At 41.8% G+C, this 27,420-nt stretch overlaps 1 protein-coding gene across 3 annotated transcripts in view; it reads right to left on the bottom strand.

Moving 5' to 3' along the window:
• The window catches only part of KLHL3 (kelch like family member 3), a 101,644-nt gene that overhangs the window by 69,905 nt on the left and 4,319 nt on the right, over nucleotides 1–27,420 (bottom strand). For 2 of the 3 annotated variants that reach the window (XM_070414943.1, XM_070414944.1), the window contains 3 exons: nucleotides 21,546–21,665; nucleotides 11,527–11,633; nucleotides 4,420–4,541 (listed from right to left, as the gene is read on the bottom strand). In XM_070414943.1, the coding sequence (XP_070271044.1) occupies nucleotides 4,420–4,541; nucleotides 11,527–11,633; nucleotides 21,546–21,665 (349 nt within the window). The other variant, XM_070414945.1, reaches the window with a different exon arrangement.

Here is a 27,420-nt window from a genome sequence, read left to right as displayed (position 1 = left end):
TTACAGATGGGAAACGAACTCCCTGCAGTGGGAAAGGGCTAGAATAAGAGTACTCCGAGAATTAATGGCAAAGCCGAGGCTCGACCCAGCTTTTTCCATTCATATGTAACTCCTACTTCATCTCTAGTTCTGCATATCCTCTGAACCTGCACATCTTCACTCTGGCACCCTGCTCCCACCCTTACAAAGTAGTTTTTTAAGAAGCAATGGAGAAGTCATTTTCTCCAGAGTCCTCTAATTAGTCTATCTGCTGCTACCTGCCTTCAGATAACTGGTAACATAGAGACCACACTGGGTTAGACCAAATTTGCAAAGATATATACCTAGCCAGGTGAAAAGAATTCAGAGTGAAACAAATTTTAATTATCTAGTCTGTATATACTTTGTACTTTACAAAAAAAAAAACAACAACCCAAAAATCTAATAATAGAGGAATATGCAAATTAGCCAGGACACCATAATATCACTACCGATCTACAAGTGGCAGAGAGCTACAGGAGGGTGGGGTAGTGGGTGGAGTGTTACAGGAGGGAGGGGCAGTGGGCGGAGAGCTACAGGAAGGCAGGGCAGTGAGCTACAAGTGGTGGAGAGCTACCAGTGGTGGTGGGCAGGGTGGCCAACTGAGGCAAGCGACGAGCTACTTGCGCACGGATTCGTGCGCAGGGCTACTAGTCCTATCTAATAATAGACAAAGACTGAAATTAACCATACCTCCGCTATGCTTCCCATTGGCTAATCAGTGAGATATGCAAATTAACCGCCAACAAAGATGGCGGCCGGCAGCCACGCAGCTGAAGCGAGCAGGAGGCTTGCTTGCTCCAGTGATGGAGGAAGCCAAGCTTCCTCCCTGCTGCGGCCCGGCTCTGAACTCCACTCTAAGCAACAAAGTTGCAATTATAGAAGCTAAACAAACCCCAGATACCTGCTTTCAGCAGGCCGTGGCCTCGGAGCTGGAGCGGCAACAAAGTTTCAATTATAGAAGGTAAATAAATCCCAGAATAAAAAAAAAGAAAAAAAGGAGAGGCAGGGAGCTTCAGTCGCCAGCGGGCTTGGCCAGCCTGAAAACCCTCAGCCCCTCATCCAGACTGGCCAGGCACCCCAGTGGGGACCCCCACCCTGAAGGGGGTGTGGGCAGCCTGAAAACAGCCATCAGCCCCTCATCCAGGCTGGCCAGGCACCCCAGTGGGGACCCCCACCCTGAAGGGGGTGTGACCAGCTGCAAACAGCCATCAGCCCCTCACCCAGACTGGCCAGGCACCCAAGCGGGACCCCCACCCTGATCCGGGACACCCTTCAGGGCAAACCAGCTGGCCCCCACCCATGCACCAGGCCTCTATCCTATATAGTAAAAGGGTAATATGCAAACTGACCCTAACAGCAGAAAGACTGGGAATGACTGGTCACTATGACACACACTGACCACCAGGGGGCAGACACTCAATGCAGGAGCTGCCCTCTGGTGGTCAGTGAGCTCCCACATGGGGGAGCTCTGCTCAGCCACAAGCCAGGCTCACGGCTGCCAGTACAGCGGTGGTGGTGGGAGCCTCTCCTGCCTCCTCAGCAGCGCTAAGGATGTCCGACTGCAACTTAGGTCTGCTCCCCGCTAGCAAGTGGACATCCCCTGAGGGCTGCCGGGCTGCCAGAGGGATGTCTGATTGCCAGCTTAGGCCCAATCTCCCGGGGAGCAGGCCTAAGCTAGCAGGTGGTCCCAGGCTGTGAGAGGGCACAGGCCGGGCTGAGGGAACTCCCCCCCGCCCCTCCCCGTTCCCGAGTGCACAAATTTTTGTGCACCAGGCCTCTAGTTATTAAATAAATACATGATGAAAAGGGAGGAAAAAAGCTGATTTCAATCATAAATTCCACAACCTCCCCTACAAGTACTGTTTTAGGGGTTTGTTTTTGTGGCTTAAAACAACATAAATTTATTTTCTTACAGTTCTAGAAGTCAGAAGTCCCAAATGGACCTCCCTAGGCTAAAATCAAGGTGTCAGCAGGGCTGAGTTCCTTCTGAAAGCTCTGCGGGAGAATGTTTCCTTGCTTTTTAAGTTTCTAGAGGCCACCCACATTCCTTGGCTCATGGTCCCCTATTTTCAAAGGCAGGAACATGCAAACTCACATCTCTCTGATTCTTCTTATTCTGTCTCCTTCTTCCACTTTAAAGAGCCCTTGCTATGACATTGGGCCCACCTAGATAATTCAAGGTAATCTCCCCATAACATTTTCAGCTGACTAACAACATTAATTCTATCTGCAACGTTAAGTTCTCTTTGACATTTCACCTAACAGATTCCAGGGATCAGGACATGGACATCTGTAGAAACCATTCTTCTGCCTAGCATGTTATATGATTAGTTAGTTACTGAGATACCCTAATGTGTTTTAAAAATTATTTACCCCCTACACATTTTTAGGTAGACATCTAGCTAGCATTTCTCATTAGAGTTTCAAAGAATGTAATTCTGTGCATTTTGTAAATCTCAATGTTTACATCAAGTACCTAAAAGAATTTTTGCTCAGTAGTTAAAGCATCAGCCTATGGACTGAAGGGTCATGGGTTTGATTCTGGTCAAGGGCACATACCTCAGTTGCAGGCTTGATCCCCAGCCCCAGTCTGTGGCCCCGGTCTGAATGTGGGAGGCAACCAATAAATGTGTCTCTCTAACATCAATGTTTCTCTCTCTCTCTTTCTCTCTTCTCTCTCTCTTCCTCTCTCTCTATCTTTCTCTCCCCCCCGCTTCCACTCTCTCTAAAAATCAATGGAAAAAATATCCTCAGGTGAGGATTAACAAACAAACAAAAAAAGTGATGATAATTTTACATAACTATCTTTCATTTAAAAACTTTTTCAATACATGCCCTATACTCATTTTATACTAAATTATTTGCACTTACTGTTACTACCCAAAATTTATTCAGCTGTTCAAATTCTGCTTCTAGGCCTAGGATGTAACCATTGAATTGTCTGCTCCATTCTGAATGGGAAAGATCAGAAACAAAATGGAAAAGCTGTGCATTTTACTGCATACAAAATATACCTCATTTTTTAAAGTGGGGGGAGGAGGATTAGAGCAGATCACTATACAAACCAAGTCTGTCCAGGGCCCAGAGGCAAAGGCAGAGCCTGCCCAAATGCAGTGTGCTTAGACCCTCGGCTTGCCTGCACCCTGACCCGGTCCCCCACTTATGAGTACCCTTCCCCACCAAGCTTATTCCCACTCATTTCCAGACTCAGGTTAAATCTCATCTCCTGAAAGAGCCCTTCCATGTCCCCTCCTCCATCTAAACTGAGTCCCCTTAACATAATCTCTCATTGTATACCATGTTCTTTTCCTTCAAAGGATTTAACCACAATTTGTGCATAAATACTACTGTGAGCTTATTTGATGAATGTGTCTTCATCCATAGACCACAAACTCCATGAGAGCAGGCAATGGAATGGCCATTGCTCACTGTCACAACCGCACTGTCCAACAAAGTGTGTGGCATATAAAAGTCACTCAAGCACTTGGGCTGAATTGAATGAATAAATGGTTATCAATTCGGCCTCTCAAATACCTCAATCCTAGAAAAGGAGGTATGTTCTGGATAAGAGTAGTAGGTATTCTGGTCACTAGAGAGGTATCTGCCTCACAAAAATAAGGTGGAATTATGCTTTTTAAAAAGGAAAAGAAAAAAACCTTTATATCACATAAAATTTCCAGTGCTTTAAATAAACAGTAAGATCCTTAATGATAAGAAATAGTGTAACCTGTGTCTCTGTGTAGCGGGTGACTTGGAGGTTACAGAGTGGGCCACACCCTCAGCCCTCTCCCCAATAGGCCTCACATCCTCGCAGTAAAGACAACTGCCTTTAGGTGCAGCAGCATGTTCATTGACTCCTCTTTTCCAACTCCAGATGCTGAGGATGAGGGCAGGGCCGTGAAAGGAGGAAAAGGCACAGGCAACACATATCACAGCCAATGCCCCTGCTGAGACTCGGGCCTGGTGCTTGACACCCCTACGTGTGCAGAGGCATTCAATTGACTAACGTTGAAACAGGAAAACATTTTTAACAACCTTCCAACCCAATACTCAAAATCCCTGCGATGAGATGGTGACTGGGAAGAAGCAGAGTCACCCAGGCTTTTAATTCTTCCTTCACCAAGAGTTTGATCCAACAGGACTTAAAGACTTTCTGCTCTGAGGTTTTATGGCCTCATGGTGAAGAATGTGGGTGCTGTGGTCAGGCAGGCATGAGTTTGAGGGTCGTTCATCCACCTACTGGCCTTGTGACTCAGGCAAATCGCCTAACCTCTTTGGAACTTTGGTTTCCTCTCCAGTTACCAAATAAGTTGTTGTGAGGGTTAAATGAAAGGATGCTATAAAACGGTGGGCCTGGAGTGTACAATACACTGAGCTAGTTGCTGGGTCTGAGTTTACCTGGACGTTCTCTTCAGTCACCTCAATTTCAGCCGTATAGATATAGTCAATCAGCTTACTCAGTGTCTGCCCATCCACGTCCTTGATTTCAATTTTCTTGGCTTTACTCTCAGACATGTCACCTACAGTTCAAAACAAAACAAAATGAACATGAACTTGGCACCTAGAGTATGCTAACTTTCACATGCCTCCTGCCCCATCTGGGTAACATAAAGCACTTGCCTGCGCTCTGAAAGGTCATCCAGCTGACATCAGGTCACATCAACTTTGGGTCTGTGGTCATCCACAAACCCGACTTTATGCATCCCCCATTCTATCTGTTGCCCATTTCCATTTTGAAGGCAAATCTGTGCGCAATAATTCATTCAACCAACATTTACTGTAAACTGACCAGAAGTTAAAAAAGTATGCACCTGTCCTCAAAGAGCACATGTTCTAGTCTAGTAGAGCAGACTTGTAAAAATATATCTAAACAGAGGTGGTAAGAGCAAGCAGAGGTTTAGCAAAGTAACCATGATAACAACAATTTAAAAAAAAAGTAACATATACTGCTAACTATGGCCAAGCACTGTCTTAGGCACTTTTCCTATGATGTTTATTAATATTACCCCCATTTTACAGATGAAGAAACTGAGGCAAATCTAGAAAGGGGCCAGGCTGGGATTGAAACCAAGGATTCTGACTCTAGAGCTTATTCTTGTAATCAATATAGTATACTACATCCCAAGAATGCAGAAGATAGAACAAGAAACCCTGCCCAGGAAATCCAGGAAGGCATCCAAGTAGGTCACTTTTGAGCTGGGTATTAGAGAATAGAGTGCTCCACAGGCACCAAAGGTGAGGAAAGATGAGCTGGATGCAGCAACCATGAGTGTAAAGACAGGAAAATGCCAAAGGAAAATATTGGGAGCAGTAAGAGGCTGGTATGGCTTGTACCTAGGGTAACAGTGAGGAAGGAAGCTGAAGAAATAGGTAGGAGCCAAGAGTTGTAACTTACAGAGCCCTGTAAGCAATGCAAATGAATTTTGACTTTATGCTAAGAGTAGTGCCACTAGAAGGTTTTAAGGAGGGGAATGACATCCAATAGAAGGATGTTTTTGAATGAAACTTGGGATGCATTGTTGAAGCTGGATTAGAGGCAGGGAGAACAGTTGGAAGACCCTCATAATAATCCACAAGAGAGGACCTAGGCCTGTGAACTAGGGCAGCAGCAGCAGCACATTTGCACAGTCCTGAGGCCCTTTACTTCAGCCTGCCCTTTCCATACAGCACAGAGGTCTGTCCAGAGCCAGGGTCATCCCACAAGGGCTTTTGGTTTCAGAAAGAAAAGGCAGGCAAGACATGTGTCTTTGTAGAATGAAATAAAGGGGAGCCTAAATGCAAGAAACAGGAATTCAGAAGTCCTCGTGTGAATGTGAAAACAGAGCTGGGAGGTTGTTTTTTTCTCTGTGGAATTTGTACACTGGAGCAAGACAGTAAGTACAGTACAGCAAGTGGGTGCCGACACCTACCTCCATGCTGCATAGGCTGCACAGGATTCCTCCCCCAGCGCAGTTGCCACCCTGACAGAGTTCTAGATATGAATGACTCTGGAACAGGGAAGGAAGGGGGAAACCATTCCAAAGCCTGACTGCTCCCTTCACTGCCAGATCAGGCAGACCAGAGACCCTCCACGTTGTTCTCTCTTCTCTCTGACTGCTTGTGGAAGCCAGTCAAAAGGCCTCAACACCAAGAGCCCTGAGGCAGGGCAAAGAGGCAAAGAGGAAACGGAAAAGATTATGGCTTTCTCCTTACCCATAAGATAGGCGCTCACAATCTCTCTGGAGTTTACTTCTGCACAAGACTTGACTGGGGCGGGGATGAACCTGCAACCAAGATATGTGCCCTTGACTGGGAACCAAACCCGCAACCCTTCAGTCCATGGGCTGATGCTCTAACCACTGAGCAAAACAAGCCAGAGCAAGAGTAACCTATTTTTAGACAAGATTACTGTACCCCTCATCCTCAAATCTGGGTCTCCTAAGCCAGAAGAGGATACCTGGCTTTGATGTGATTTGTTAGGGACAGGAAAAAGAAACCTTATGTCACTGTAAGCTTCAGCCCAGAGGAACTGACTAAAAGACAGGTCACATGGAAGATAAGGCCATTCCTCCTTAATCCCGAACAGTCTCTGATGCCTCCAATCTTTTTTTTTTCTGAGCTTATCTACCTAATCCCTGACTTCACAGGGGCAAAACCCTCAGGAACCAGACCCTATCTACTACTACTACTACTACTACTACTACTACTCCTCCTCTACAACTTCACTCTAGTCTTCTTTGTCCAAGGGAAGGATTCAGTTTCCTAGTGCTCCCTCCCTCCTAGCCTCACTGCCTTGGATTAAGTCTTGTTGAGCTGCATGTTACCATGAAGATCTTCAAAGACATCAATACATCATGCAAACAAAACACAGACAAGGGTCGGGGCTGGCAGAGTCTGGCATGAAGAAAGGGTGGAAACAGAGGTTCTGTGGAATGTGTGCATGCCTGGGAGGTGAGTATGGGCCGTCATTGTTCTGCTTTGTGATGGTCTGTGTCCGCTCAAATTCTAAGCCCTTGCCTCTTACCCCAGCACATTCCTGCCTCTCCTCCCTATTTCTACTCACCATATATTCAAAGACACCAGCTAAACATCAGCCTACACCTAATAATAACTGGATGGCAACTCTTCTTTAAAAAACAAAATCAGCCCGCTGGCGTGGCTCAGTGGTTGAGCATGGACCTATAAACCAGGAGGTCACAGTTTGATTCCCGGTCAGGGCACATGCCCAGATTGGGGGCTCAATCCTCAGTGTGGGGAGGGCAGGAGGCACCCAATCAATGATTCTCTCTCATAATTGATGTTTCTATCTCTTTCTCCCTCTCCCTTCCTCTCTAAAATCAATTAGAAATATATATATATATAACAAAAAATAATCTATAATCAGCCTCTGCATATAGAACCAGGACGGGACAGCTCACTCCAGGGGCTTCGTTTGGGATTGGAGCCCAAATGTCTTGCAGCTGTGGTGATGGGTGTAAGACCCTGAGCCCAAGGTCTTCAGATCTCAGTTCCTTTAACACAGTAAAATGGAGCTGTTTTTAAAATATTTAGATGATTATATGGAGTACAAATACCCATAGTCAACACAACCCATAGTAAAGGGCATGATAAAAAGAGAGAAAAAAAAACTAACTAGGCTATTTTGGGGAAATGAGCTTCCCCTGGGATAGAGGTCCTAGATGGGAAGGAGGATGGAAAGGCGCAGATCTTAAAGATTCTGTACTCACAGGGAAAATGGGCAGAACACAGCACTACTGGCCTCTCCAATCACACACTATTCGAAAGGAGTAGAGGACCATTAAGCTGACTGCCCATCCCAGATCTTCCCACAGGCTGGCTGCCTTTGGACATTCCTGTGGGCATTCAGACCTCAGTTTCACATTTGTACAAAATTATTGTGAGCAGGACATAGTCAAGGAGTAGGGTTGGTATTAGGACAACCACAGGACAGTTGGGCAATATAAATTCTGAGGACAAAAAAATAAAAAAAAAACTTTAAGCCTGAGTAAAAGATTATAATCACATCAATCAAGTCAGAAGAAAGTCACATGTATTTTGTCTTCTTTTTGGCCTTAAACATGCTGACAGAAATGGACTCTGCATGAGTCAGCTGGGCCTTTTCATTACTAATTACTAATTTTATGCATTTTAAAGCTGAACCTGATCATTAGAACAAAATTTTGCCATGTTACTTTTTTTGTACCAGTTTACCAAGCTTTAAGCAAAGCCAGTCTCAAAAAAATACACAAATCTCATATATTGCTGATGAAGCATAATCTGGTTCAACTGTCCTAGAGTTGTAGAGTTGCAGCATGCCTCACAAGTCTTCCAAATGTGGATACCCTTCAACCAAATATTTCTTATTCTTGGGATCTATTCTTGGGAATTCAAATAAAGATTAAGATGCAAGGATACCCATTATGGTATTTACAGCAGCAAAACATTAGAAAGAACTATAATTTCCAACCAGTAAGGAAATGCATTTTCAATTAGGATACTTATGATGGAATCTCAAGATGCCATTACAATTATGAGGTAGATGTGATTTAACTAACATGAAAAGATATTCACAAAATTCTGTTAAATTTAATTAAGCAATTTTTCCTTGAGCACTTGCTATATAGAAGAATGTGATAGGCAGTGAAGACTTAGCAGTAAATTTAAAAGGTACGGTTCTTACCCTCATACAGCTTATAACTGAACTGGGAAGTCAAATATTGAAGAAATAATGAGATAAGTAGTAATACTAAAGAGAAGGATAGGGTACCATGAGTAAACCAAAGGGATGTAACCTAAACCAAGGGGATCATAGAAGGCCTTCCTTAGGAAATGATGCTTAAGTGGTAATGAAGGATGAGTAGGAGTTAGGCAGGCAAAGAGGCGGGGAAGAAGAACATTTCAGGAAGGTGAACACACATCAAGGAAGGCTATTCAACTCTCTATATAAAATGAACTCATAATGTTAAAAATATATTTCGTATCTATGTATTCATAAGTACACATAAATACATGTATATATTTATAAATACAAAATTTGAAAGAATATAAATTACAATCTTATCTAGATGTGGTATTACATATAATTTTTAATTTTTTTACTTGCTCACATTTTCTAATTTTTTTCTGCAATGAACATATGTGATTATTGGGTGGATAGATAAATGGATAGATGGATGGCAACCAGATTCAATGAAAGGCTTTGACTGGCATCACATTAGATTACTTTCTTCTCTTTGCTATTATTTTTAATCCTCACCCAAGGACATGCTTCCATTGATTTGAAAGAGAGAGGAAAAAAGAGGGAGGGAGGGAAGAAAGGAAAGAGGGAGAGAAAGAGGGAGGGAGAAGAGAGAGAGAGAGAGAGAGAGAGAGAGAGAGAGAGAGAGAGAGAGATGTGAGAGTGCAACATCGATTGATTGGTTGCCTCCTGCACACACTGACCTGGAATTGAACCCGCAGTCCTTCAGTGTATGGGACAACTCTCCAACCGAGTCATACCAGCCAGGGCAATTGCTTTCTTCATTGATTCTTTCCTCCCATTCAATTATTAGAATCCAATACCTACCCCCAAAGTACCTTTTCTGTCCATTTCTAAAATCATTTTCATTTTGCTTAGGCACTTCCACTACCCGAGAGGCAAGTTCATTAGCAAAAAGTGGAGCCAACTCTAAAGTTATGCAATTCCCAAAAGATTCTTATCACAACACTGGACTTTCCAAACCACACATTTCCAAAGAATGACTGACAGATATTTATTGAAATTTCGCTAAATATTTATTGCAGACAAAATGAATTATATTTTAAAAAAGAGATTGATGAAAGAGAAGGGAAAAGATTAAAACATTACTACTAGGGTTTAAGATTACTCCAAAAGGAATGTGGCTCAAAATGTCCAAGTAATGAAATTATCTGGTTTTCCAGGCTACACTGTGAAATTCCTAGCCTAAGGTTCAAAGTGAGGTAAGAGTGGCTTGGTCCACTTAGCAGAGACATAGCTCTGAGCTGAGACCAGCTCCTTCACATGATGGGCCATGGGGGACACATATGTGAGGAACTCTCAAAATATAAGTGCCAAGTTTTCCCCAACAGGAACCACTCTAGGCCAGCAGAGGCTGTGTACTGTATTAGGGAAAGGTCAGAGCCCATTCAAGCAAAAATGTGCCTGCACTCACCCATTCTTAGCAAGTCTTCCATTCTTTTGACCATTACTTATGAACTGTGTCAGGCTCTATGGTGGGCACTAGGATTAAACAGTGACAAGACATGGTCCCCAAGTGTACAAAGCTCACAATCAAATGTGAGAAACATTTCATTCATTCCTTTAAAAAACATGAGCCCTACTGTGTACCAGGTACTCACGATATAGTAACAAACAAGTCCGACAAAATCCCTAACTTCAGGGAGCTTATAGTCTAATGAGGAGAGAGAGGTAAAAAACTATAAACAACTAACCAACATGATTTTCAGATAGTGATAAATGTTATGAAAAATACAGAGTCAGGTTATGGGATAGAAAAGAGACTTAATGGGGAACCATAGCTAGGGTGGTCAGAGGAGACCTCTAGGAAGCGGAGACCTTTGAGCTGTAAACTGGAGGATGAGGAGCAGCCAACATACAAGATGCCAGAGCACAGGCACTGCAGACACCAGGAAACAGACATGCTGAGCTGAGACCAGCTCCTTCACATGATGGGCCATGGGGGACACATATGTGAGGAACTCTCAAAATATAAGGTCTCACCCAGCCAATGGGCCTTCAGTCAGCAGTGATCTATAGAGCACTGCACATACCTAGTTCAGGGAAGGTGCTGTGTGGCACTACAGACCAGAAAATCGACATATGGGTTTCAAGAAATTCTATTTCAGAAGCAACATATGTGAAATAGTTGGGCAAGGCTATTTGGCATGCTCAGGGAAGAGGCACTCCCTGGAAAGTTGGCGAAGATGCTGACAATGAATGACCGGTAGTAAATATTCCTGTCTTACTCTCCCCCATCCCAGGTCCCACTATCACCTCTCCCACATTCCTATAAAGGCCAGAAGAGGCCCATGACCCTGCCTCCCTATAAGGAAGGGCTAGGAAAGGACAAGATGTGGGCCAGCCAGTAGAGCACTGGGCCAGCCATCAAGAAGCCAAGTTGTACTCATTCTCTGGGGAACCTTGGGCAAGTCCCTTCCCTTCTTTCCACGTCAGTGTTCCCCATCTGCAAAATGAGAGATCAGAAGGCCTAGAGATGAGCCCAAAAGTTTATTTTTTTTACAAGCTTCCCACATGATTATGATTCATGCCAAAGTTTGAGAACTAATGGACTACAGGAATTCTACTCTCTTTGCCTCATGGTGGACAAGGGGCTGCATGCTCAACTGGCCTGGTTGAGATTATATTTTCAACAAGTCCTCCATGGTGCAAAGCACAGTATCTGGCACACTGGTGGGTGTCACAGCCTACTCTTTCCTCCCTCCCCTCATGCCATCACCCTCAATTTTGTCCCAATTACTGTGGGTTATTGTTTCCCTTCACCATACCTGTGAACATTGCACAGAAGTAGGGGCTGCAGGCTGCCAGGACCACACGGTGAGCTTCTATCTCGACATCTTCTGCCACAATCATCACATCACACAACAGCTTCTTACTGTAAGACACCAGTGAGGGGACAAGATGAATCACAGCACCAACACCCACCCCTGTCATACAAGGATATTTTTTCTCCCACCCAGATTCCATGCTTTCACCATATAAGGCTGTCATAGAGACCTGCCCTATCTTGAGGTAAGCAGGGGAATGGACTCATCAGCTTTTCCAAGTCCCTGATAAGCCTGACATTCATGCTTCCCGAAGGCACACAGAGTGATCCAGTTAGTCTGGGGCTGCAAATTCAGAGTTCCTTCATGTGTCTTCACTTCTCTGCTCCACACTCCATCAGCCTGGACTGAGACAGGAGTACGGCAGCTCAGGGAGCAGTGGGAAAAGCCTAGGGCTGTCAGTCAAGTGACTGAATAAATGTGGAGGGGCCACCAGCAAGAACAAGGATTGACAATTCCCCCAAGAAATCCACTGCCTGCGTAATACTGTTAAGAGGCCAGCCAGATCTGGAGGACTCACATATTTCTCCTCCCACTCAGATTCAACACTATCACCAAGAAGACTCTGCCTGCATGCTATGCTCCCCAAAGACCCTGCGCAAACACTAATCATTGCAATTATTCAGAATACTGTAACTACCTTTTTACTTGTCACTCCTACTACACTGTGGACTCTGAAAGGGATGTGTCTTAGTAACTCTTAGACACCTGGCTGCATGCCCAGCCCACAGTAGGCCCTACATTTTTACCAAATAAATAAATGAATTTTGAAATGGGTTCAACCCACATTCATAGATAGAATAGATGTTTGGCTACTTTGGAGGCTAAAAGGGTACCACAAAACCCTGTCAACTGAGGAATTTTTCCTCTACCAGCCTTCCAATTTCTTACCATGCCTATTATTAATACAATGGTTAACAACAATGGAGTTATATGTGCCAGACACTGTTCTAAGCACTTTTTTAGATGTATTGCCTTATTTAGTCATCTACAACCATATGAGGTAAGGCTATTTTAAACACATTATAAACAACAAAACTGAGGCACAGAGAAGTAAGTAACTTTCCCAGATTCACACAGAAAGAGAGCAGTGGAGATAGGCTTTGAATGCAGGCAGCTGAGCCCCAGAATCCATGCTCCTAACGTCTATGGCATCCTGTCACCACTAGTCCCTTTTTTACACTGAAGCACTATAGGTGGAAGGAAGGACAGGCAGGACAAACATATTTCAACTGTGATCCATTGGTCACAGTTAATTAGAACACTGTAGTGGATTGAGAAATCTGTCATGACTGGGTTTCATGTGAGAGTGATGAATGTAGTGAATTTGCCATGGTTGATAAATGGAAGAGATGACACATACTTGTCATCCCTGATGTATCATATTAAACCATTGCCAACTACTAGGACATTAGTCCAGGTTCACTTATCAGAGAAATAGAATCATAAAGCCTGAAAAGGTTGCTGCTGCATATGGGCTTAGAGAAGTGGCCCAAAGCTACAAAAGCCCAAATCTTAAATCCAGATAGAGTACCACAATGCCTCATCGCTGGGCGACACTTGTATGGCAAAAGATAGAAATAGGTTAACTCCAATAAGGAAAAGTGGTCAGGAAAGGTTTAACATATGAAATAATGTATCAGTGAGGGGGCTTCTGGAAAGGGTAACAACTCTGAGCACCAGGAGGCAAAACCTGGGGGTGGGATCTCACCCTGAAATGGCCAGCAGACCCCTACCTCACACCACATGTAGAAATTAACTCATAATAGATCAAAGATCTAAATTTAAGAGCTGAAACTATAAAACTCTTAGAAAACACAGGGGTATTCATGACTTTGGATAAGAGACCAAAAGCGGACGAAAAACAAACAGATAAATTAGACATCAAAATATACAACTTTTGTGCTTCAAAGGACACAAGTAAGACATCAAGAAAGTGAAAAGACAACCCATAGAATAAAAGAAAAGCTTTTCAAATCATATATCTGATAAGAGGCTTATATATAAAATATATAAAGAACTTGAACACTATAACTCAATAACAAGTAAACATAATTTTAAATGGGCAATGGATCTAAAGAGACATTTCTCCAAATAAGATATAAAAATGCCAATGATCACATGAAAAGATGCTCAACATTAGTCATCAGAGAAATGCAAATCAAAACCACAATGAGATACTACCTCACACATACTAGGATGGCTATAATAAAAATAACAAGTATTAGTGAGGATATAGAGAAATTGAAACTTTCCTACACCACTGATAGAATTGTAAAATGGTGCAACTGCTTTGGAAAATAGTCTGACAGTTCCTCAAAAGGTTATACATAGAGTTATATGATCCAGAAATCTCACTCCTAAGTATATACCCAAGAGAAATGAAAACATACATCCACACAAAAACTTGTACATAAGCTTCCACAGCAGTATTATTCATAATTGCCAAAAGCCAAATGTGGTCTATCCATATAATCAAATCTTATGCAGCAATAAAAAGGAATGAAATACTAAGACATATGATAACATGATAAACCTTGAAAAGATTATGCTAAGTGAAAGAAACCAGTCACCAAAACCCACATATTGTATGATTCCAAAATGGGCAAATCTATAGAGACAGAAAGTATGTTAGCAATTGCCTAAGGTGGGGGGAGAGGGGAAGGAGAAAATGGGGGTATTACACAGGATTTGAGGGGGGTGATAAAAATGTTCTAAAAATGATTGTTAGATGCATGACTGTGAATATACTAAAATCCATTAAATTTTGCACTTTAAATGTGTGAATTATATGGCACACAAATTATATCTTATTAAAGCTGGTACCAAAAAAGAGAAAGAAATCAATGTACTAAGATGGTTATTACAAGTTCTAAAGGCATTGTGGCAGACCACCAAAAAAAAAAAAAAGATGAGGACAGAGAACTGTTTGTAATGGTGAAATGAGAGGTTAGAATTGTCAAGATGACCTAGATCTCCTTTTCAGATCTGGTCAGGGTGTGCTATTCCAAAAAAGACTACATCCCCTCTTGCTAGCTGGATGGTCAAAACCCAAAGAGCCATTAATGCTCTACTGCCCAGAAGCAGCTGCCGGTCTGACCAGAACAGAGCTACAAAGGAGGAAGACTGGGGTGTTACTATGCCAACAGTCCATTTTCCACTATGGAAGTAAAAAGAATAGGAAACTCATGAACTGTGTGATTCATAAATGGCAAAGAACATGTGTGCATGAACTAAAATAACTTACTAGTAAAATTGAGGGAGGGGAATGTGAAAACGATGCAAGAAATAATCCTAGACCCCTGGAATATCGTGTAACATTTCCTTAGCTTAATCCTGTATGGTGAGATGCTTTACCCAGGTTTTCATCAAAATAAAGTATGCCTCTCTCCAGTTCCCATTAAACTCACACAGATCAATAAAGTCTATCCAGGCCCTTCTGTCAGCCTCATCCATTACACTCTAGTTTTTAAAATGAGCCATTTTTTTAAAATTTTGTTTTATTGCTTAAAGTATTACAAAGAGTAATACATATGTCTCCTCCCCCCCACCCCCTTGACATTCCCCTGGCCTCCCCTACCCCCCAGTGTCTTATGTCCATTGGTTATGCTTATATGCCTGCATACAAGTCCTTTGGTTGATCTCTTACCGCCCGCCCTCCCCGCCCCCCCCCCCCTGCCGCCGCCAACCCTCCCCAGCCTTCCCGCTGTAGTTTGAAAGTCTGTTCGAGGCTGCTCTGCCTTAAAATGAGCCATTTAAATACAAAGATCATTCACTTAAATCTCAGTAAAGCACTGGTGTTTTCCGAAACAAATTTCACAAAACAGTCAGTCTACATAATAACAATCACCAAAGTGGGTTCTGTAGTCAAACACATGTGGGAAACCCTCACTTAGACAAATTTGAATCTCAGAGTGGGGCACAGCAGTTTTATATATCATTTTTCAAACTTATTTGAGTTCCGAGCTCTTTTTTTCCCCACACAGCATCTCGAGAAAATGTTCACTGGAAAATGCTAATTTACACAAGAGGAGAGGAAGCAGGACTGTGGGAGGATATTAAATCCAAGTAGATGCTTTTGGGGAAAGATGCAAAAATGTGGCAACTTGCAAAAGAAGTAATAAGAACATAGCATGATGACTTTCTTAAGTTATTTAAGAAAAAATTTTAAATAATAGTAATGGAAAGTGAAGGGGGTGTCTATGTACATATCTATTCCCTGAGCTCTCCCTTTTAGCAGTGACTAGAGTTGGCTACACCTGGCAAAATAAGGTCTGATGAGAGACCTGGAATTTCTATTTTTTCAGTTTTATTGAGATATAATTGAAATATAACACTGTATAAGTTTAAGATATACAATGTAATGATTTAATATACATATATATTATAAAATGATTACCACAGTCAGGTTGCTAATACATATATACCTCACAAAGCACCTATTTTTTATGGTAAGAAGACTTAAAATCTACTCTCTAAGCAACTTTCAAGCATACAATACAGTATTGCTAACTATAGTCACCATGTTGTACATTAGATCCCCAGAACTTATTCATTTTATAACTGGAAGTTTGTACCTGTTGACCAACATCTCTCCATTTCCTCCCCCAGCACCCCTCCCCAGGACCCTGACAAACAAACACCAATCTACTCTCTGTTCTATGAGTTCAGCTTGTTTAGATTCCACATACAAGTGAGATCATACAGTATTTGTCTTTCTCTGACTTATTTCACTTAGCATAGTGCCCTCAAGGTTCATCCATTTTGTTGCAAATGGCAGTTTCCTTCTTTTTTTCCCTTCAGATACATAACCAGAAGTGGGATTACTAGATCATATGGTAGTTAAATTTTTAATTTTTTAAAAAAATATTTTTTATTGATTTCAGAGAGGAAGGGAAAGGGAAAGAAAGATAGAAACATCAATGATGAGAGAATCATTGATGGGCTGCCTCCTGTACACCCGCAATGGGGATTGAGCCCACAACCCTGGCATATGCCCTTGACTGGAATCGGACCTGAGACCCTTCTGTCTGCAGGCCAATGTTCTATCCACTGCGCCAAACCAGCCAGGGCTAAATTTTTAATTTTTTGAGGAACCAATACTGTTTTCATTAGTAGCTGTACAATTTACATCCTTAACAACAGTGCACAAGGGTTCTCTTTCTCCACATCCTTGCCATCACTTATCTCCTTATTTTTTTTATAATATCCATTCTAATAGATATAAAATGCTATCTCATTATGGTTTTCATTTGCATTTCTCTGCTAATTAGTGATGTTGGGCCCCTTTCATGTAACTGTTGGTCACCTGGATGTCTTCTTTAGACAAATGTCTATTCAGGTCTTTTGACTAGTTTATAATAGAATATTTCGTTTTTTGCTATTGAATTGTATGAGTTCCTTATATATTTTGGATATTAGTCAAATATATGATTTCCCAATATTTTCTCCCATTCTGTAGTTTGCCTTTTCATTTGTTGACGGTTTCCTTTGCTATGCAGCAGCTTTTCATTTTGATGTAGTCCCACTTGTTTATTTTGCTTTTGTTGCTTATGCTTTTGGTGATAAAAAGTCAGTGCCAAAACTAATGACAAGGAGCTTCTTCCCTGCTTCTCTCTAGGAGTTTTATGGTGTCAGGTCTTAACACTTAAGTATTTAATTCATTTTGAGTTAATTTTTGTGAATGGGGTCCAATATCATTCTTTTTCATGTCCAGTTTTCCTAACACCATTTGTTGAAGAGACTATCCTTTACCCATTGAGTAGTCTTAGCTCCTTTGTCAAAAATGAGTTGACCATATATACATGGGTTTATTTCTGGGCTCTCAATTCCATTCCATTGATCTATGTGTCTCTACCATACTGTTCTGATTACTGCAGCATTGCAATACAGTTTAAAATCAGGAAGTGCGATGTCTCCAGCTTTGCTCTTCTTTTACAAGATTGCTTTAGCTATTCAGGATCTTTTGTGGTTCCATACAAGTTTTAGGATTGTTTTTTCTATTTCTGTGAAAAATGCCATTGGAATTTTGATAGAGATTACACTGAATCTATAGATGGTTTTGGATAAAGGCATTATAACAATATTAATTCTTCCAATACACGAACACAGAATATATTTTCATTTATGTGTCTTCCTCAATCTCTCTCATCAGTGTCATATAGTTTTCAGTATACAGATCACTTACCTCCTTGGTTAAATTTATTCCTAAGTATTTATTGGAGATTTTTATGTTGTTGTAAATAGGATTGTTTTCTTTCTTTCTTAGTTTGTTGTTAGTGTACAGAAATACAACTGACTTTGTTTGTTGATTTTATATCCTGCAACTTGACCAAATTTATTTATTAGTTCTAACACTTTTTTGGGGAGTCTTTGGGTTTTTCTATATTCAGACATGTCATCTGCAAACAGAGACAATTTTATTACTTTGGTTTTTATTTCTTTTTCTTGCCTAATTGCTCTGTCTAGCACTTCTAGTACTATGTTCAATAGGATGGTGAAAGTAGTTACCCTTATCTTGTTCTTGACCTCAAAGGAAAAGCTTTCAACCATCCTATATAATAAAATCCTACTATGCAAATCGACCAAACGGCAGAATGACCAACAGAACGACCGGTTGCTATGACGCGCACTGACCACCAGGGGGCAAGATGCTCAATGCAAGAGCTGTCCCCTGGTGGTCAGTGCTCTCCCACAGGGGGAGTGCCACTCAGCCAGAAGCCGGGCTCATGGCTGGCAAGCGCAGTGGCGGTGGCAGAAGCCTCTTCCACCTCTGCGGCAGCACTAAGGAGCAGCGAGCCAAGCAGTAAGGAGCAGTGAGCAGGTGGGCGGTAAGGAGCGAGGGGTCCCGGACTGTGAGAGGGATTCTGGACTATGAGAGGGATGTCCGACTGCTGGCTTAGGCCTGATTCCTATAGGGAGTGGGCCTAAGCCAGCAGGCAGGCATCCCCCGAGGGGTCCCGGACTGTGAGAGGGTGCAAGCTAGGCTGAGGGACTCCCCCACCCAGTGCACAAATTTCGTGCACCAGGCCTCTAGTCGAGTATAATGTTAGCTATGGGTTTGTCATATATGGCTTTTATTATATTAAGGGATGTTCCTTCTATACCAATTTGTTGGGGGTTTTTAAATCATGAACAGGCATTGAGACATTTTTTCTGCATCTAGTGAAAGAATCATATGATTTTTCTATTAATTTGGTTTCTCACATTTACTGATTTACATATCTTGAACCATCCTTGTATCCTAAGGATAAACCCCTCTTGATCATGGTATATAATCTTTTTAATGTGCTGTTGAAATCAGTTTGCTAGTAATTTTTTTTATTCCTCACCTAAGGATGTTTTTTTTCCATTGATTTTTTTAGAGTGTGGGAGGGAGGGAGGGAGGGAGGGAGGGAGAGAAACATCAATGTGAGAGAGACACATTGATTTGTTGCCTCCCGCGTGCACCCGAACTGGGGCCAGGGATCAAAACTGCAATTCAGGTACATGCCCATGACCCTTGGGTGCCTGGGTTGAGACTCTAACCACTTAGCTCACCAACCAGGGCCAGTTTGCTAGCATTTTGTTGAGAATTTTTGCATCACTATTCATCGGGGATATTGACATGTACTTTTATTTTCTTGTACTGTACTTATCTGGCTTTGGTATCAGGATAATTCTGGTCTTGTTAAAAGAAATTTGAGGGTGTTCCCTCCAAGTTTTTGGAAAAGTTTGAGAAGGATTGGCATTAATACTTTGACCGTTTGGTAAAATGCACCAGTGAAATTATCTGGTCATGGGCTTTTCTTTGTTGGGAGATTTTTGGTTACTGATTCAATTTCCTTAATCATGAATGGTCTGTTCAGATTTTCTATTTCTTTTTTATTCAGTCTTAGAAGGCAGTATGTTTCAAACATTTATCCATTTATTCTAGGTTATCCAATTTGTTGGTACATAATTGTTCATTGTGGCCTCTTATGATCAAGTGTTTTTTTGTAGTATCAGTTGTAATGTCTCTTATTTATAACTAGAGGCCTGGTACACAAATTCGTGCATGGGTGGGGTCTCTCAGCCTGGCTAGCAATCGGGGCCAATGGGGGCGTCTCACCCAGTCCTGATCAGGGCCAATTGGGGCCGATTGGGGCCAGCCAACCTGGGGGAGGGACCGTGGGGAGTTGGCCGGCCGATGGAGGTTGGCTGTGGGAGCACACTGAACACCAGGAGGCAGCTCCTGCGTTGAGCGTCTTCCCCTGGTGGTCAGTGCGTGTCATAGCAACCAGTCAACTGGTCGTTTTGTCATTCGGTTGCTTAGGCTTTTATATATATAGATTTTGAGTCCTCATTCTATTGCCTTGGTTAGTTTAGCTGGGTTTGTGAATTTTGTTGATCTTTTTAAAAAACCAACTCTTAGTTTTATTGATTTTTTTTCTATTATCTTTCTAGTCTCTATTTCATTTATCTCTGCTTTAATCTTTATTATTTCCTTTCTTCTGCTAACTTGAGGCTTAGTTTTTTCTTCTTTTTCTAATTCCATAGGGTGTAAAGTTAGGTTGTTTATTTGGAAACCTGGAGTCTTAAATTAGACAAAGGGAAAAAGGCAACTCAAGGGAACAACATGAAGAACTTCAATAGAGTCTAGGGAACACAACACAAATTCTTCAGTGACAAGAGAACCATACACATAGGCACAAACATCAGCACTGCCTACTGCCAAAGACAAATATGAACACAGCTTCCAGGAAATTTGGCAGGGTGCCTAATAAAAATTGAGCAATAGGGCATAAGATAAATTTAATTTAACTTGGTTTTTATGCCAAAGACTGGGCCCTGCAAAAGGGAAAAATGAGGACACAAATATAGAATCAGATAGAACTTTTTTAAAAAAGTAGTTCAACCCCTTACTCAACAAACATATCTTCAGCTATATATGCTTATGCTCATGTCATTTTCTCTGCTTGGAAGACTTCTTATCCATTTATCATTCTTTAACTCTTACTTGTCCTTCAAAATTTACCTCAAGCATCATCCCCTTTAAGAAGTATTCTCCAAATTTGCAGTTTGGCATACTTGCTTCCATAGCACCCTTTAAGAAACAAATAATTATTGCACACCTACCACCTGGCAGGTACCTGGTGCATTCTTCCTTCACAAAACACCTATTTGTACTACAGAATATAATTTTCATTGACCTATTTATTTATTCAACTTTTTACCCCCACTCACCCATCGCAGAGCCTAGCTACTGCCTCAGTTCCTATGAAGTACTAGGTGCTAGACATCACAAAGATTCAGAAGTTGCCGCTGCCTGAGGAAACTCATGAGCTACATAGAAAAGGGGAAATAAACAATTACAGTTCACAACAGGATGAATAATGGCATGGGCAAAAGAAGCTTCTGAGTTCTCTAGAAAGGAAGAGATTGTGTGCACAAGCTTTGTACAAAAAAGCATGTTCATTGTCCTGAACCTGTCTTGCAACAAGCTCATCAAACATGCACACTGGCTTTTAGCTCGGTGAGGATGAGTGCATTTGCATTTCATTTATTTCTTTATAGAGTTAAATTGCATTTTAGAAGCTAGGTATTTTTCCATTCAAGTGGCTAACAAGCTAAGTTCAGACCAAGGAATAAGAGGGAGGCCAAAAGAAAATGCATGGCATCCACAATCTTTAATCTGCAATTGTGTGTAGGTGTTATAATCATTCTGTTATTGGACTTCAAGTAGCTGGTTCAGTTGGAAACCAAGTCCAGGAACAGAATTTCTGTAACCATAAAGGATTTCTCCCCTGTGATTAAGTACTAAAATGATAGGTGTTAAATTCAAAGGAAAGAGAGAGATTTCTGAAAGACATCTGCCATGTGACTGAGAGTGGGTGGGGAAGAGTCAGAATTCACTAGGAGGTGGTGTCCTAACTTAATAGAACCTGATAACGCTCACCAGGCAAGTTGCTTCCAAAAGGGCACAGGCAAAATAGGAAATGTACCTCCTCAGTTCATTCATAACCTTGAACGCCTTCCCCATGTGGGCAGGATTGACAGTGATAGTCCTCTGGTTCTTCTCATCATCCCCAGCCTGTATCGGGGACAGGGAGCTCAGCTTGATGCTGTGAACAGGAAGGGAGTGGGAGGGGGAAAAAAGAGGATCACATGTTGATAAACCCATTCACCCAACTGCCACAAGTGCATGCATTTGCCCACCCACCAGGGGCATCCCTGTCAGCCTGTTCTCTTAACCATAGACCCAACAGGGAAGGAATGCATTGGGTCAGGCATTTCTGCAGGATCTTCCAATGCAAAGTGCATCCCTCTGGTGGAAGATGGGTCCTAGCTCAGCTTATTCCACCAAGCACTTTTGTGACTTTGTGGGAGTGCTTAACTTCCAACTCTCCAGATGGGGAAATTGAGGGGAAATTAAGCACTATACCATTCAATTCATAGGAATGTTTGTTCATTCAACAAACATCTAATGAAGCCTACTGTGTGCCAGGCACTGTATTGAAATTTAAGGGAAACACAATAAACAAGGAACAGACCCTGCTCTCACAAAATTTTGAGTTCAGTAGAGGAGAAAGCCAAGTAAACATTTAACCATTGTATCTTAAGTATTATAATTTGACTAGAGGCCTGGTGCATGAAATTCATGCACTTGGGGGGTCCCTCAGCCCAGCCTGCGCCCTCTCATAGTCTGGGAGCCCTCCGGGGATGTCTGACTGACAGACATCTTTAGCGCTGCTGCATCGCCATTGTGCTCACCAGCCATGAGCCCAGCTCAGGGCTTCTGGCTGAGTGGCACTCCTCCTGTAGAAGCACACTGACCACCAGGGGGCAGCTCCTACGTTGAGCATTTGCCCCCTGGTGGTCAGTGCACATCAAAGCGACCGGTCGTTCTGTCATTTGGTCAATTTGCATATTAGCCTTTTATTATACAGAATAAGAGTTACAGAAACACACAATTGGGGGAAAGGAAGATATACGTAATACTTTAAACAATAAAAAAGGGTTACAGAAACACAAAGGATGGGCAACTATCCCAATGCTGGTATGTTGAGGGGAAAACTTTGTAGAAGCTGAGCAAGAGCATACATTAACCAGGTAAAAAGGAAGATGAAAGTATTTGGACAGAGAAAGCAGTATGCACAGAGACCTGGAGAAAAACTCAAGTGTGTTCAGTAAAACTAGAGGAGAGTATCAAGGAAAAAAAGGCTATTAGACTGAACAGTCTTGTGCCATATAAGCAAAGCTAAGGAGTTTATATTTCATTCTGAAACCATGAGAAGCCATCAAAAGGTTTTAAGCAGAGAAGTGGGGCAGGAAGCAGGTGAACATATTTGTGCTTCAGAAAGATCACATTGGCTACAGTATAGAGCAGTGATGGCGAACCTATGACACGCATGTCAGAGGTGACACACAAACTCATTTTTTTGGTTGATTTTTCTTTGTTAAATGGCATTTAAATATATAAAATAAATATCAAAAATATGTCTTTGTTTTACTATGGTTGCAAATATCAAAAAAATTCTATATGTGACACGGCACCAGAGTTAAGTTAGGGTTTTTCTAACTGCTGACACGCCGAGCTCAAAAGGTTCGCCATCACTGTCCTAAGGCTTAGGAAGAGCCACACTCAAGGGGCCAAAGAGCCGCATGTGGCTCACGAGCCGCAGTTTGCCGACCATGGGTCTAAGCCATCATAATCTCTTGTTTTATTACTATGATAACCTCCTCCCAGGCTCCAGAGTGATCTTCACAGAATGTCAGTGTAAGCATGGCATGTTCTATCTAGAACAAATCTCAGAGACCTAGGCTGGCCCTTCATAATCTCATCATTTTCCTGAAGACTTCTTGTTACTGTAGTACTAAAAATACTTACAACTGCCTAAATATACCAGGCTCTTTTGCCCTATCCCCATTCTCCCTGATGTCTAGTTCATTCCTTTCAGCCCTTCAAGCCTCTTGCTGGGATCTTCCTATCATCCTCCACTACCCACTATCAGTGGTTCCCAACCTTCTGGCCCTTTAAATACAGTTCCTCATGTTGTGACCCAACAATAAAATTATTTTCGTTGCTACTTCATAACAGTACTGTTGCTCCTGTTATGAATCATAATGTAAATATCTGATATGCAGGGTGGTCTTAGGCAACCCCTGTGAAAGGGTCGTTCGACCGCCAAAGGGGTTGCAACCCACAGGTTGAGAACCGCTGCACTAGATTAATTTTCCTTCCTATGTGTTCCCATGGTACTCTGTGCCTTCCTCTATATAATAATGTAATTATCTCTTACTTCTCTGTCTCCCCCACACAGTATGTGCTGGAAATGTTTAATGTTTCAAGGAAGGGAGCCCTGATTTTTAACATTTGCCAATTTCCATGGTGTAAATATTCCCACCACAACATATTTCAATCTACCAACACACTGTCACTGAGTATATGGAGGTGGGAAGAAATGTGCAGCAAACACATCATTATATCGCCATATAGTATTTCCACTATACAGATATAAGAGACATAGTCCAAGACAGTGGTTGCCAATCTTTCGGACCTTGTGGACCACCAGTTGGTGACTGCTGGTCAAGAGACAAAGATCATAGTAAAATAAATGGGAAGTGATGAGTTTTGAGTGCTTATTACACTTGTTTTTAATATAATTAAGTTACATAATTTAATTTTTAATAAAAGTTGTATTTAAAAACTGACTCATAAAATTCCTAAAAATTTAATAAGCAGCTCTTGCAAGTGGATGATTGTTGGCTCAAGCACAACACTGCTCACCCAACTTTGAACTCCGTGAAAAACAGGATGGTGTCTTATTTCCCTCTCTATTCTTAGCTTCTGGCACATGACAGGTGCTCAATAAATGATTATTTGAGTAAATGAAGGAATGGGTAAGTAAATGAGGTATAACTACCAACTATTCCGTCTTTCTTCACTTCCCCTTATAAAAATAATTATGGCTTTATCCTTCTCAACTTCCCCTCCCCTTTCCCCATGGGGGATTTGAGGAATTATTTCTTAGCTGTCTGGTTCCCTGTATTGGTGATACAGAATCAGGAGGATGGGGGGCAGAAAAAGCCAGCATCAACTAAAGAAAAGGGAAGCAGCAAGAATAGTTTCTATTGCTGCTTACTGTGTCAGTTCTTAGTCTCTTTCCATCGCTGAGGAAAATTCAGCCAATGAATGGAAAGGAAAAGACACTAGATAGCAAGTCAGCAAAGTGGGAAACAGAAAAGCCTCTGGGTAGGCTGATTGTGCAGAGGTATTTGGGGGATCTGTCAGATGAGGAGCTCCAGCGCATGAAGGGTGTGAAAGAGGAGAGGAAAGGGTAGCCTTAGAAATGCTGCTGAAGCTAGGAACTACATAGCCTGTAAAAGGCTTCAAGAGATGCAAATAAAGTTTAGGCAGAGTGGGTTGATACTGGGCAACATACACAGAGCCCAGGCACATTATATTCAAGCTACAGATGAGACAGAAGAAAGGCAAAGTCTCTTAAAGAAGGGGAAAAAATAGCCTGGCTGGTGTCGCTAGTAGTTGAAAGTCGACCCATGAACCAGGAGGTCATGATTCAATTCCCAGTCAGCGTACATGCCTGGGTTATGGGCTCAATCCCCAGTAGGGGGCGAGCAGGAAGCAGCCAATCAATGATTTTCTCTCATTATTGATGCTTCTTCCTCCCTATAAAATCAATAAAAACATATTTTTTTAAAAAATAAGAAAAAAATAAAACTATCCCAAATCATTAAAATCCCTCATTTTAAAAAAAATGCACCCTTTAGAAACGGAAACTAAAAAACAAGAATCAGAGAGAGAAAGCCTTTGGTCCCACTCACCCCACACTATCCAGGAAAGAAAATGATTTAATTACCAGACATAGTCATTTGGTTCAGCCTCAGGTCAGATCCATGTGTAAAGCTTAAGTGCCATAACTTAGCTCCTAGTTTACTATGCAGCCTTTTGATCAAATTAGCCTCCCCCATGGTTCTCCTTCAGGAAGCAAGAAAAGTGGTGGCAGGCCCTCAGGAACATCTTGCCAGTAATAGTTTTCACGGCAAATTAACAAACTGTTGTACTCCAGGTTCTTGTGAGTTCATCAGCTTGACTCTGCTTCTCCAAGTCTGGGCAGCAATAGAATGCTGACAAGTTAGGATTTTGGAACCTACAGGGATCTGGGCAAACTGCAGATCTAGCATGTTTCCCAACCCTAAAGCGCAAGGAATGACCATTGACTTGCGATAATGTGCACAGCCTATCAGGCCAAGGGGGCTCATTTCTTATGTCCCACTCTCTGAGGTTCTTCACTGTGCGGCCAAACCAGGCTGAATGAAAAGACTGGATCCTCTAGGACCTGTGACACAGCACTACCTCACCCCACTGACTGTGGGAAACTGTAGCGCTTACTGGAGTCAACATTATTCATTGTATTGAATTTGGAATTTTCCCACAAGCCCACCATAATTCATCAAAGCCAACCAGCAGCTGTTGCCATTCTTATAATCAAGCTCAAGAACAGGTATGTTACTAATCACATTCCTAAGGGTCCAATTCACAGACTGCTTCCTTCAAAACCCAGGGGTAAAAATCTCTTAAGTGGGCTGTGTAAAAATGTGAAGCACAAAAGAACCGTTTGAGTTCAGACAGAATTAGACAAGGAGCAAGAAAGACTAAAAGAAAGCACACCCTTTGTTATGTGGTATTTTGGAAGCCAAACTTCTGTTTGGTTTGAATAGGAAAACTGAACTTTTCCATGTGTGTAGTTTTGATAAAGGCTACAATAGACATTCATAAATTAAAAAGAAAAGTCCAGGAAAATTGTGCTGAGACTCTAAAAGTCCTTATAAATTATAAAAAGTTACAGATACCTAGCTTGAGAACCACAGAACTTATTTAATGGGGGAGGTGGGAATCTGAGAACAAAGCATGTTCAATTTATTTTTTATATCGTTTATTAATGTTCTTTTCAGGCTAACCTAGTTCTAGGGTTCATCTAGCAACTGAAAAAAATTAGGTCAGTTCTACAATGGCAAATTTCATCAAATAAAGAACTTGCTTTAGAAAAGTTATCCAAAAATGTTTCTGTCTGGATCTGGAATAATCTAAAACCTAGCAAGCAAGATCCTAAAAAATCCAAACCTGAGTATGGGGAAACTCCGTGGTTTCTGTCACTGATTGTTTTGTTGTTGTTTTGTTTTGTTTTGTTTTGAGGGTTTTTTTGCAGTTGAAAACCTTATTTCACCAAAAAGTTTTTCCAAAATGGAAAATTTTATTTCAATTATCATGGGTAAAATGCACATCTGCTTCAGGCAAAATTTCTTCAAAAGTTCCTACCCATGACTTCTGAGGCAGGAGAGGACTCAGCAAAGTGCTGTGGGAAGAAAGAAAAAGCTTAAGTGCTGCACTCAACACTTGTTCTTCCCTGGATCTTGACTGCATTTTTTACTTAGCATGGCAAAACCCAGTCTTTAGAGAGCATCAGTTCTCTAAATTGTGTCTTCTCAGAAAATATGATCTATCTGCTCCTGGATCAAGGGCAAAGAGATACGCTCCGTCCTGTTCCAAAGCTCCCCCAGGTCCATGAGCAGGCCCCGCTCAGTAAAGATGAGCCGTTCTCCCTCTGAGGACTGTTCACACAAATTCATGGCATAATCTTGGGCGCCTGGGGCCCACCTCAAGCAGGGGCATCCTGATGCCTCTGATGAAGGAAACCACAATTTTAAGAAAAACAACCAACTTCCCCTTTTTATGATGTTTCTTCCAGAAGTTGTGGTTCTCTGCAACTCTTACAGATATGCCAGAGACTGGGCCTGAAAATAATTTTTTAAATTATGGCAAAGTATATATAACATGAAATTTATATTTTAACCATC

Source organism: Myotis yumanensis, unplaced genomic scaffold (genome assembly GCF_028538775.1).
Source record: "Myotis yumanensis isolate MYYU_CA2020_CCGP unplaced genomic scaffold, mMyoYum1.0.hap1 SCAF_5, whole genome shotgun sequence".
Classification (NCBI taxonomy): Eukaryota; Metazoa; Chordata; class Mammalia; order Chiroptera; family Vespertilionidae; genus Myotis; species Myotis yumanensis.
This window is presented reverse-complemented; position numbering and strand designations above follow the sequence as displayed.